Below are 13,421 nucleotides of genomic sequence, written 5' to 3'. Positions count from 1 at the left end.
TGGGAAAGGGCTGTGGGGGGGGTGGCGTTTGCGGTACTGCTCCTCTTTCTGCATGGCTACCAGCTCCTGGATAGCATCTGCTTGGCGCTCCAGGATGCGTATGAGCCTATCAGTGCTTTGCTGCCGGTGCGCGGTGCTTTGCCGCCGGTGCGCTGCATTTTCCTGGCGGATCCTGCTTTCTCTCTCCCTCCAGTTCTGTGCTTTCTCATTCTCTTTAATAGATTGCCGCATCACTTCTTGCAGCATGTCTTCTTTGCTTTTTCGCGGTCTCTTCCTGAGTCTTTGCAGTCTCTGAGCAGGCGATAAGAGGGACGGCTGAGGTCTCAAGGTTGATGCAGCTGTATAGGCAAAATGCAACATTTAACAGAGGCAGCATTGTTCATACCAGACAGAGTAATGATCCCCCCCACACTTAAGGAGTAGAAAACACACAGGGTCTACACAATAGCATAATTTTCCCGTCCGAAACAGAGCACACATATCCCATGGGAGCCTCACAATGGTGAGTAAGGGGGACTGATTGTTTCAGGGCTGCACTGTCCTCTGGGTTTCTGTGCCTTGGGGAGAGCCAACAGCTTCAGGGGGCACCTACACTGAACACTGTCCCAACATTTTCCACAGGAGTTCGTCCTGGATGATATCTCGCTGCTGAGGGTGACCTGGGAAGCAAGGGAGGGTATTCTACTGCAATGCGGCTTCCGCCCTGGCCCATATGCAGCTTGCCTGTGTGCAGCAATGGTCCCCCCTCCCCTCGCGGCACAGTGGCGCGGACACGTTAGCCTGGCTGGGACAAGGACCACGGCGGCTCTCCCGATAAACCTGCGCAAACGCATTGCACACGTTCTGGATGAGACATTCGAGGAGATTACCGAGGCCGATTACTGCGATGCGATAAACCACATCAATGCACTATTCCGCATCTAGGCATGCATGCCTAACCCTCCTCTCCCAAAGAGCCCGCACCGAAAAAATCCCTTCCCGGAAAAAAAAAAAAAAAGCTTACCGGGATCCTGCTCTTCTGTTTGTCCTCCACCAAGTACCGGCCGCTGCGACTGGCTACCTTCCTCCTGGCTCGAGAAGAGCTCCTGGCTGCATGGCTGCAGGGATTCCGGGGTGTCTCCATCAGGCCCACCACCATCACTCCCGTTTTCCTCCTCCTCCTCCCCCCCCCCACACCAGCTCTGAAGTGTCCATGGTGGTGCTCGGAGTGGAGGTGGGGTTAACCCCAAGTATCGCATCCAGCTCTTTGTAGAATCGGCAGGTCGCGGGGGGAGCACCCGAGCGGCCATTTGCATCGCGGGCTTTGCGGTAGGCACTCCGCAGCTCCTTCACTTTAATCCTGCACTGCAGGGGGTCCCGGTCATGGCCCCTTTCCATCATGTCCTTTGATACCTTCCCGAAGGTATCGTAATTCCTACGGCTGGAGCGCAGCTGGGACTGTACAGCTTCCTCCCCCCAAACACTGATGAGGTCCAGCAACTCGCCATTGCTCCATGCTGGGGCTGGCTTGGCACGTGGAGGCATGGTTACCTGGAAAGATTCGCTGATAGCACTCCACGCCACGCCGGGCTGAGCAAACAGGAAGGGGATTTTTAAAATTCCCGGGGAATGTAAAGGGTCGGTCACATGGTTGGTTACCTGAGGCCAGGGCAGTAGAGTTTGAACTGATGACCAGAGTGGCTAGAACAGGCATTGTGGGATACTGCCGAATAATTCTGGAGGCCATTCACAGCGCATTGGGCGGCCACACTGGCGCGGCAGCGTTGCACTCGCTATTCCTCTCGCGCTGCAACCACGGAGATACAGCGCTGCAAATGCCTTGCCAGTGTGGACGGGGAGTGAGTTACAGCGCTGGGGGCGGCTTTACAGCGCTGCAACTCGCAAGTGTAGCCAAGGCCTAACAGAAGTATTGGAGCATAAGCTTTCGTGGGTGAATGCCCACTTCATCAGACGCAAGTAATGGAAATTTCCAGAGGCAGGTATAAATCAGTATGGCGATAATGAGGTTAGTTCAATCAGGGAGGGTGAGGTGCTCTGCTAGCAGTTGAGGTGTGAACACCAAGGGAGGAGAAACTGCTTCTGTAGTTGGATAGCCATTCACAGTCTTTGTTTAATCTTGATCTGATGGTGTCAAATTTGCAAATGAACTGGAGCTCACCAGCAGGGCCGGCTCCAGGCACCAGCTGAGCAAACTGGTGCTTGGGGCGGCAGATTGTTCGAGGCGGCATTCTGCCCAATCCTAGGGCGGCACGGCTGCTCTTTTTTTTTTTTTGTTCCGCTCCGACCGCCCTGTAGGGGGCGGCGGCGCGGAGAACCAGAGTGCCCTGCATGCCAGTCCTCTTCCTTCCCTCCCCGCCGACCGGAGCGGAAGCCTCGCAGGAGGCAGCGCAGTGGGAGGGGCCACGTGGCAGCGCCCCTGCTGTAGCCCTGGCCACCCCCTTCTCTCTCTCTCTCCCGCCCGCTCCCTCCCTCCCCTCCCCCCCCCCCCAAGCCGGTCCCCCTGCACCCACGCTCCGGCTACATGCAACAAACCTCGATGCCAACTCTGCCCACATATCTACACCAGCAACACCATCACAGGACCAAACCAGATCAGCTACAGCATCACCGGCTCATTCACCTGCACGTCCACCAATGTTATATATGCCATCATGTGCCAGCAATGCCCCTCCGCTATGTACATTGGCCAAACTGGACAGTCACTACGCAGGAGGATAAATGGACACAAGTCAGATATCAGGAATGGCAATATACAAAAACCTGTAGGAGAACACTTCAACCTCCCTGGCCACACAATAGCAGATGTAAAGGTAGCCATCTTACAGCAAAAAAACTTCAGGACCAGACTCCAAAGAGAAACTGCTGAGCTCCAGTTCATTTGCAAATTTGACACCATCAGATCAAGATTAAACAAAGACTGTGAATGGCTATCCAACTACAGAAGCAGTTTCTCCTCCCTTGGTGTTCACACCTCAACTGCTAGCAGAGCACCTCACCCTCCCTGATTGAAGTAACCTTGTTATCTCCATACTGATTTATACCTGCCTCTGGAAATTTCCATTACTTGCGTCTGATGAAGTGGGCATTCACCCACGAAAGCTTATGCTCTTATCTTTCTAAAAGATCTGCAGATCTCCTTTTAATTATTCAGCAGTGGAATTACTGGTTTAAAATAAACTCCTCTGTTTTGAAATAAAGGACCAGATTCTCTCTGAAAATTTACAACTTTAAAATATAGTGAATCTATGACTCATTCAGCACTATCTGAAAATCTTTTACAACTTAAAGGGACACTTTGGGGTATAAATCTGTTTTTAAAATCAGTTGATTTTACTAAGAAACCAAATTAATTCACTATTAATACTACACCTCTACCCCGATATAACGCTGTCCTCGGGAGCCAAAAAATCTTACCGCGTTATAGGTGAAACCGCGTTATATCGAACTTGCTTTGATCCGCCGGAGTGCGCTGCGCAGCCCCGCCCTGCCCCCCCGGAGCACTGCTTTACCGCGTTATATCCGAATTCGTGTTATAGCGGGTCGTGTTATATCGGGGTAGAGGTGTATTTGGCAATTCATTCAGCCTTGATGAAGAAAAAACTTGTCAGTTTCACTTTCTGGTTCTCAGGAGCTACCACAATACTGCAGGGTTTTTTTAGTTACCAACTCTTTACAAGAAAGTTTTAAATCTTACCTGAACAAGAAGTGTTCAAGTTCCAAATACTGCAACTATTTATACATATGCTAAACTTTAAGAATGAAATTAATTCCATTACCTCAATGGGACTATTTGCCTGTTTATCTTTAAGCATGTAAATGTTTGAAAAAGACCTAGCATGCTCTCATGCCACTTTTAAAGTTTATAAAACTTTTATTTTATTTTCTCTCTAACAATGATAGCAACTGCATAGAACATGTGAGACAGCTTATGACCCCTAGAGCTGTTTATATTAACTAAACACTGGGAATAAACTAGCGGGCAATGTCAACTTAAAAAAAAACCCACAACTTGAGGGCAAGACTATGACTTTTGACTTAGAAAATAACGTGTCTTAAATGACAAAGAAGTGGTTAAAATTCAACATGACTCCTTTATAATAAAAATGACCCCTCAGCCTGCAAAACAAATTGAGGGAATGAACCGAGCAAAAACAATCTTTCTGGCAGCAGAAAACACCTATTAGCATGTGTGAGAAAAGTGAGATGCTAAAACAAGAGTTACACAGTCCTGCAGAAGGAAAAAGTTTGTTACTCATTAACATCAGCACTAGAAGCAGAGTGACTGTAAGGATGCCTGTTCCCAATGCGTACACTCCCGGGACCCTCTCCCCTCCCTGCTGGGCTCTCTGGCCCCTATTGTTCACTAGTCCTCCCTCTCCTTGGGGGTAGCTGGGTGTTCTCAGGGACTGGGGTGGGTGGCATGTCCTGTAGGGTAGGACCCTGGAGGAGGGAGCTGCAGGTTGCACGGGACCCCACAGCCATGCCCCCCGGGTGGGGGGGGGGGGAGGGCAGGGAGGCTCCATGTTACTCTGCACAGGCCCCGAGGGGCGCCCCTGCCCGTGAAACTTTCCATCCCTAACCAGGTCCTGGTCGGAACCAGCCAGGCACTGGGCTGGGGTGTTCGGCGGGTCCCGCCTCGCAGCAGGGCAACAGGACGCCCAGGCTCGCTCTGTCAGTGCTCAGCCCCCCCACGCCGGGAGCTCCCCTCCCTGGTGCCCCGCCCCTGCAGCCGCTCACCTCGCCCCCCAGACCGGGCGCGGCCGCAGGCTCCGGGCCAAGCAGAAGGCGGCAGCAGCGGTCATGCAGAAGCCGGGTGCAGAGAGGCGGCTCCTAACTGCGCGGGGCTGGACGCAGGCGCCACAGCCAAGCGAGCTCCGGCTCGTCAGCGCGGCTGCCTGACAGGGCCCCGGTCCCGCCCCTCGGGGGGGGAGCCGCTGCCACCGCCTCCTTCTTCGTCCGGCGGGTTGGGCTGCGGGGCGCGCCTGGCAGGGGGCGCCTGTGGGCGGGCGTGAGGGGCGGTGTGTGACGTGTGAGGCAGACATGGGGGTGAATGAGGTACAGACGCTGTGTGTGTGTGTGTGTGTGTGTGTGTGTGTGTGAGAGAGAGAGAGAGAGAGAGGGAGAATTTGCTTCTGCGAGCGGCAGTGAAGTTGTGAGGAGAGGAGAGAAGAGATTGTGTGTATGAGGAGAAGCGTGAGCAAGACGCCAGCGTTGTCCGCGCAAGAAAGTGGCGGAGGTTTCAATAGTGACTTCAATCCCATTTAGTGGAGTTGGTCAGGGTTTAGCCATCGGATTTTTTTGTGGCAGAAAATGCAACATCCACCAGAGTGAAATTTGTGGTGGAAGAACAGTTCCACACTAGTTCTACGAACCAGACGCAGACGCCAAGGGCATGTCTACACTAGAAAGGTAAGTCGACTTATATTAGGTCGACTTACAGCCACTGCAGTAATTACTGTAGTGGTGCATGTCCACAGTACCCTCCGTGGGTCAGTAGTGCGCGTCCTTGCCAGGAGTGCTTCCACTGACCTAAGAGGCCCAGTAACTCCCTGCCAGACGCCCTGCAGCACCACAGGCTCCTGGGTGGGCCCCCATCCCCGGCTCCCCGTTACCCACAGGGAGCGGGGGGGCAAGTGGCTCCAGGGGCTTCTTGGCCCCGGTGAGCGGGTTCCAGATGCCTGGGCTTCTCGCCCTGGCTCCCAGCTGGGAACAGGATCCAGCTGGGCTCTGGTTGCCTGGCTTTCTGGTCAAATTCAGGGCTCCTGCCATGAAATTGACAAGACAGCCAGCAGCTAATGTAAGTAAGGCAGTGTCTACAGAGACATTGCATCACCCTAACTTCTACACTGACAATAAGCCTTATGCCTCTCATGGAGGTAGAGTTATTATGTCAGTGTAGTAGGGTACTTACATCAGTGAGAGGAAGGCTGTAGTGTAGACACTGACATAGTTAGGTCAACATAAGCTACTTTACCTCAACCTAACTGTGTAGTATAGACCAGTCTTAAGACTAAAGCCTCATCTACACCACAAATACTTTGCTGGTATAGAGGCCCCTAGTGTAGACACAGCTTATGCTAACAGAAGGAGTTTTTCTGCCAACCTAGGAACATTAGCTATGCCAGTGGCGCTCTTCTGTCAACATAGGTCTGGTGTACACCTAAATATTAGGTCGATCTACTTACATCACTGAGGACTGTAAAAAATGGTATGCCCAAAGCTCTGTAGTTTTGTTGACCTAGACCCCTGTTTAGACGCAGCTAGGTTGATGAAAACATTCTTCCATCGACCTAGTTACTGCCTGTTGGATGGGTGGATTAGCTATATCAATGAAAAAAACCCTTCTGTCGATGTAGGAAGCGTCTACAGTACGGTGCTACAGCGGCACAGCTCCAGTGCCATAACTGCTGTGCCACTGTACTGTAGACATGCCCATAGTTGACATAGGTGCATACACACTGGTGGTTTACACTGCAGTTTTTGTCAGCATAGCTGTCAGCTAGCAGTGGTGGTTTTTTCACATCCCTGACCAACAAAACTATACCAAATAAGGGCACAACCAAAATATTCCTAAGGGGGGCCCAGAACTCTCCCTCTCCTGCCCCCACACCTAGCTGCAGGCTCTCCTCCTTCTGCTCCCCCATACCCGGTCTTGAGCTCTCTCACGCTGCCTCTGCACTCCAACCCGTGCTCCCCTCCCCCACAGCCCTCCTCCTCCTCCTGTCCCATACCCAGCCCTGTGCTCTTTCCCACACATTGCCCCACAGCCATAGCCAGCTCCATCTTTCCCCCCGCGCCTACCTCCGCAGTCTCCTCATCCCTCAAGCCCTTACCCAGAGAGGCAGTCAGGCTGAAGACCACCATCCCCACCAGGGGCCAGGCAGTTCTGGGAGCCCCAGATTCCATCCTGCTTCTGTGTCTGTTTTCTCAGGAAGCATTAAAAGCCCAAATCCACTTACCCCAGAACTCCTGGATACTGGGGGTTCCTGATGCCTCCTGCTCCAGGGATTGGGGGTGCCCAGTACCCATGGGCACTGACTGGAAGGACTGCAAAAGTGTGGGGGAGAGTAGGGGTATGGGGTTGCAGTGCCACTCAAATTTGGCCTGGCCATCTCTCCATCATGCCAGCTCCAGTGAGGGGTTGGGGCGGGAAGTTGGGCATCTTGCTCCCACCCCTCCTTGTTGCGCCCTTGATGCAAACCAAAGTTTGTAGAGTTGACCTGGCCTAAGTGATAGAGAGCAAGGTGATCTGAGGACTCCAATAACTGTCTGAGTTTCCTCACTGCCATTTTCTCAACCGTCTTTCTCAAGAAGTGTAATTTAAGATAGTCAATGAATTCGGGATAGTCAGCAAAATTGCCAATGTCAACACTTGGTTTTTTGATCAATTCTAATAATAACTTGCTTCAGGAATGCTGGCACCCTTCCCTCCCAAAAAGAGACATTAATTATTTTCACCAGTGAATCCAGAGTTTTTCACTTGATTTCACTAGCCATGAGGAGATGGGTCCAAGCTGCAGGTACCAGTGTGAATATCCTCCCTATATTTCTAGAACCTTAGTGAACAAAACTGTCTATAATTCAGCAGGAAATGATATTTTTTCTTCTCTGTGAACATATCTGTCATCACACAAGTAGCCAAACCTAACTGACTCAGAGTAGCTTACAGTGTAACAAATGGAAGATGTCTGTTTAACTGCCTGTGAAGCCTAATGTAAAATAACTGGTTGCTGGAAGATTGAAACTGAATCTGTCCAGGAAGGAACCTTGTCATAGGAATAGAAGTTTTAATATGACTTCATCAAAGAACTGCTTCAGCAAGGGTCTCATCACCCAGATTACTTAAAAGGTTGTCTTCTAAATCCGGCTGACTACGTTATCTGCTTCTACATATTGTATCCAGGAATTAAGTAAAACTGGATCTAGAGATGTGCAAACAACATGACCACAATGGTAATTAGGGGCCAGGGCACTGGGCTGGAAGTAGAGCTAGTCAGGGAATTTTCAGTCAATGTTTTTTCTATGAAAAATACAGTTTCCACAAACTACAATTTAGATTTTGCTGATGTTTTTAATTTTCTTATTTTTTTATCTAAATTAAGTTGAAACATTTGACCCAAATTGATATATTTCAACATTAATCTGTGCCCACTTGAGCTATCATGGTTCCTCATGGGATTTGTAGTTTGGGTTTCTCATGACCGTATAAGTGTTGATTACACCAGGAAGCACCTAATGCAGGGTAAACAGAATAGTTCCTTTCTTTTATTAGTTGTGTGATGCCATAAACTCCCACAGGAAATTTAGAAATCTGAATTCAGGTTTTGACTGATAAAAATCTATTAAATTAATTTTAAAAACTTATTTATTTGTCATTTTGAAACTAGAATATGCATTCTGTTGGTGATTTGAGATCTCATCATTTGGTTTAGATTTAAAAAAAACATTTCTATCCTCCTTTAAGGCATAAACTTATTGTCTGATGGGCTTCCACATTCTACCAATGAAGAAGTTCTTTAAGTTTCAGCATATATTAAGTACACTGACTATGAACCTAGAACACAAAAAATGTTACTTTCTCAAAGAGTAAAAGGAATAGCATGCCATCACACCTCTGAAAACTTGTTATAGAATCATAGACATGTAGGACTAGAAGGGACCTACTACAGTCCCCTGCACTCAACGCAGGACTATGTAATAACTAGACCATTCCTGACAGGTATTTGTCTAAACTGTTCTTAAAAACCTCCAATGACAGAGATTCCACAACCTCCCTAAGCAATTTGTTCCAGTACTTAACCACCCTGACAGTTAGGAAGTTTTTCCTAATGTCTAACCTAAACCTAACTTGCTGCAATTTAAGCCCATTGCTTCTTGTCCTAGCCTCAGAGGTTAAGAAAAACAATTTTTCACACTCCTCCTTGTAATCTATTATGTCCCCCCTCAGTCTTCTCTTCTAGACTAAACACATCCAGTTTTTTCAGTCTTTCCTCATAGGTCATGTTTTCTAGACTTTTAATAATTTTTCTTGCTCTCCTCTGGACATTCTCCAAATCTTTCCTGAAATGTGGTGCTCAGATCTGGACACAATACTCCCACTGAGGCCTTATCAGCGTAAAGTAGAGTGGAAGAATTACTTCTCGTGTCTTGCTTACAACACTCCTGCTAATGCATCTGTACGGAGCTCGACTTACCGCTGCGGCGCATCTTGCTGGTCGTCCTCAGGGAATTAGCTCTCCCAGCATCCGGAGCGCCCTCTGCAGGCCAGTGATCCGCCTTACCGCTGGCCCTGTGTCCCTCCCAGGACCCCGGTGCCCCGTTTACCTGGGGTACTGCCCCTCTGGCAGTAACCCCTCACAGCCTCAGGGTCTCTCCCTCCCAGGGGAACCCCCCAACCCAGTATCCCCACTTCACCTCAGTGTTTGGCTACTGCCAGTCCCCATCTAGCCCCCCACTCACTGGGGCGGACTGCAGCGTAAGCCACTCATCATAGGCAAAGGGGGTTCGGACCTGCTGCCTCTGCCTACCCATGGGCTGCCCCCTGCAACCCAATACCTAACGGGCCTTACCAGGCCTGCAGCCTGGGGCTTTCCTAGGCCTGAGCTCCCCGGCTCCCTAGGCCTTTCCTCAGCCCTGCTCCAATCTAGGTTCCCTTCTTGGCACCTTGCAGCCAGGCCCTTCTCCCTCTACAGGCAGGGGGAGAGTGCCTGGGCCTCTGGCTCACAGCCTTTTATAGGGGCCAGCTGGGCCTGATTGAGGCATGGCTCCAGCTGAGCCTACTTTCCCCCAATCAGCCCAGGCTTCTGCCCCAGCCACAGCCCTCTCCTAGGCTGTTTCTAGCCCTGCAGGGCAGGAGCGGGTAACCACTCCGCTACAGCATCCCAGAATGATGTTCGCTTTTTTTGCAACAGTTGACTCATATTTAGCTTGTGACCCACTGTAAACCCCAGATCCCTTTCTGCAGTACTCCTTCCTAGGCAGTCATTTCCCATTTTGTATGTGTGCAATTGATTGTTCCTTCCTCAGTTGAGTACTTTGCATTTGTCCATATTGAATGTCATCCTATTTACTTCAGACCATTTCTCCAGTTTGTCCAGATCATTTTGAATTCTAATCCTATCCTCCAAACCACTTGAAATCCCTCCCATCTTGGTATTGTCTGCAAACTTTGTAAAAAGCAACAGAGGGTCCTGTGGCACCTTTAAGACTAACAGACTAACTGTTAGTCTTAAAGGTGCCACAGGACCCTCTGTTGCTTTTTACAGATTCAGACTAACACGGCTACCCCTCTGAAACTTTGTAAGTGTACTCTCTATGTCATTATCTAGATCATTTATAAAGCTATTGAACAGAACCGGACCCATGACCAATCCTTGTGGAACTCCATTCAATATGCACTTCCAGCTTGACTGTATACCCACTGACAACTACTCTCTGGGAACGGTTTTCCAGCCATTATGCACCTACCTTATAGTAGCTCCATGTAGGCTGTATTTCCTTAATTTGTTATGAGATGGTCATGCGAGACATCAAAACCCTTACTAAAGTCAAGATATACATCTACCGCTTTCCACCTATCCACAAGGCTTGCTACCCTGTCAAAGAAAGCTGTTAGGTTGGTTTGACATGATTTGTTCTTGACAAATCTATGTTGACTGTTACTTATCGCTTTATTATCCTCTAGGTGTTTGCAAATTGATTGCTTATTTGCTCCATTATCTTTCCGGGTACTGGATGGTTCACATCAGTGGAGTTTTCATATTTAGTTAACAGAATTACATATTATTTGTCTGCACAGGTAATTTTAGGAAACTCTCATCATTGCACTATCATAGAAACATCTTCAGAAGTGGTAGCAATGGTGGGAGAGGGAGTATAGACAAGATTGAGGCATTCTATGGCATGAAAAAAATGTAGATGAAGCCTACAAGGCAGGCCTAAAACTAAAGGAAGAACATGGCATCTCCAAACTAGGTAAAACCAATGTGACTTGAGAGGAGGGTAAGAAAATGAGAAGAATCTTCAGCTTTTACCTTCTCTACAAATAATTTTAAAAAATCTTGAGGAAGAACTCAACAAGAGAGGCCATCGTTTGTAAGATTTTGGGCCACATGAGCTGAAAAATTTCAGTTTCAAGAAGGGACTGTTAGATTGTTTAGTCTGATCTCCTGTATAACACAGGCCATTGAATTTCATCCAGTTACGTCTATGATGAGTCCAATAATTTGTGTTTGAATAAAGTATATCTTCTAGAAAGATATTCAGTCAGGATCTGAAGACATCAAGAGATTGAGAATTCTCCGCTTTGTTTGGTAGTTTGTTCCATTGGTCAGTCACCCTCACAGTTAAAACATGTGTTCTTTATTTCTAATTTGATTTTGCCTGGTTTAACTTCCAGCCACTGGTTCTTCTTATGACTTTGTCCACTAGATACTTTCCCCAAACTCTACAGGGATTGAGTTGTGGAACCTTCCCAGGTCCCCTGCTTGTCCCCCCCTTCCCCTACTCCCTCAAATGACCACCACTTGCCTCTTCACTATTCTCAGCCTGTGGGGACAGAGAGGGGACTCAGCTAGTAATTTACAGGACACACTCAAATTGTGGTGTTTGTGAGGGGGTATTGTAAACCTTTTTGTTTTTTATTACATAATTCCAACAATAAATATGCATATTTATGAAAATTTATCAGGTCTCGAAGGTTTCTCAGATAGAATATAAGGGGGAGAATGAGGAGTACACTAATAATGGAGACATTTAGACATGAAGAAAATTTAAAATTTTGCAATTTATATGTAGTTATCTAGCACTAAGCATTATGAGAAAAAATATTTGTGCTTTATTTCCTTTCCCCACCCCTCTTCCCATGAGATAATACATTTAGAGAAAGGGCAGCACCTGAGTATAATTTTAAGTAGTTTTGCAGGAACATTGATAAATATTTGATGGGTCTGAGCAAACATCAAACGTGCTTTTGTACCCGGCGCAGAACTGTAATAATCAATGTTTTCATCCACAAATAGAAGAGTTCAAACAGTAAATTTACTCTCCCATCTAAAATACATGACTGACCTACTTATTAAAACAACTACCTGGAGGAAATAACAGCACTCCACAGAGATCAAAAGCCAAATCTCACTTGTTTGAAATGTCTGCGTATCTTGAGCAGTATTATATAGGTGCCACTGTAAAATGCACTTGTCATTGCTTCTACCTACACAGAATACTGCTCAAGTCAAAGGCATCATAGAGTTACTTTCTAAATTATCTTTAGTCCATTGTGGTAAATTTTCTCTCACTTGTAGCAGTGCAGCTCTATAAATAGAGGGCAGGAATATTAAAATAGGCTTTTTTCCCCAAACATAAAAAAGAAGTAGGAGAACTTTCAATTAAATAACCTAATTTTAGGAGAATGAAAGCTTTCAGTTGCCTCTTCTGCTTCATGAGCATAGTGGTGTGATTATGTCCAAGTGGTACCTATTATCTTTTAGTTTTCTATGGTAACTGTTACTTCTGGGTTGCAGAATTCACCTTCATGTACAATTAGGGAATGAATGAATGAATGAATGAATGAAAATTCAACCCCTCTTTTTATCAGCATATTATCTAACTAAAGAACCAGCCAACCTGGTTCATAATACCATGAGCTTATACCACAGCTAACTGTGGAAGCTGTTACTTTGAGAGCAGAATGAAACTGTGACCTCTATAAAAAATTCATAGGATTGCAGAACATAAAAGTGTAAACTGTGCTAACTGCAATGCATGTTGCCAGCTGTGTTTTTCTAATGCTGTGGGTATTGCTAAAAGCCTAGGAACAGGCTGATATGATGGTGTCAAGTAACTGTGAATGTAAAAAACAGAATTCCTGAATGGAGAGTAAGCAATGGTCCATTTAATCTATTGCAGTATTTTATTACTTATACATTATATTATTTAGTAATTGTGTTTACTATACCTTAAGCACATTTATTCCGTCTGTTCTCACAGCATCAGATGGCAGAGTTTTTCACATCCCAATAATTCTTTAAGATTATAATAATGAATTACTTTTATTACAATAGTGTCTGCAGGCCCCAACCAGTGATTGGGGTCCCATTGTACTTGGCATGGTGCAAACAGAGAATAAAAGATGGTCCCTGCCCTAAAAAAGTTACAATCTAAATTGAAGACAAGAAAACCTTAATATCTACTGTTAAACTTTTCTTCCTCCGGCTTCAGCTCATGACTTTACATTTTAACTGTTCTTTGATGACAGAACAGACCATGCCTTTGTGTGTTCCATTAGGTACTTGAAAACCATAATGGCTAAGATTTTAAAATCCCAGCCAATTAAATCACCTTTCAATCTCTCTCTCTCTCTTTTCTCAAACTAAATCTATTGAAGATTTTGAATTTTCCCTCACAAGACAGCCCTTACATAC

The 13,421-nt window shown here is 47.0% G+C and overlaps 1 protein-coding gene across 1 annotated transcript in view; it reads right to left on the bottom strand.

Annotated features, from left to right (window-relative positions):
• Positions 1 to 4,881, bottom strand: part of ECI2 (enoyl-CoA delta isomerase 2) — a 63,626-nt gene extending 58,745 nt beyond the window's left edge. Inside the window, exon 1 of the mRNA XM_065399000.1 lies at positions 4,738 to 4,881. Coding sequence (XP_065255072.1) covers positions 4,738 to 4,802 — 65 coding nt within the window. The 5' untranslated portion in view covers positions 4,803 to 4,881. The remainder of the gene's footprint in view (positions 1 to 4,737) is intronic.
• Between the last annotated feature and the right edge of the window lie 8,540 nt (positions 4,882 to 13,421).

Source organism: Emys orbicularis, chromosome 2 (genome assembly GCF_028017835.1).
Source record: "Emys orbicularis isolate rEmyOrb1 chromosome 2, rEmyOrb1.hap1, whole genome shotgun sequence".
Classification (NCBI taxonomy): Eukaryota; Metazoa; Chordata; order Testudines; family Emydidae; genus Emys; species Emys orbicularis.
Note: the sequence above shows the minus strand (reverse complement) of the source record. Positions and strands in the feature narration are given on the sequence as shown.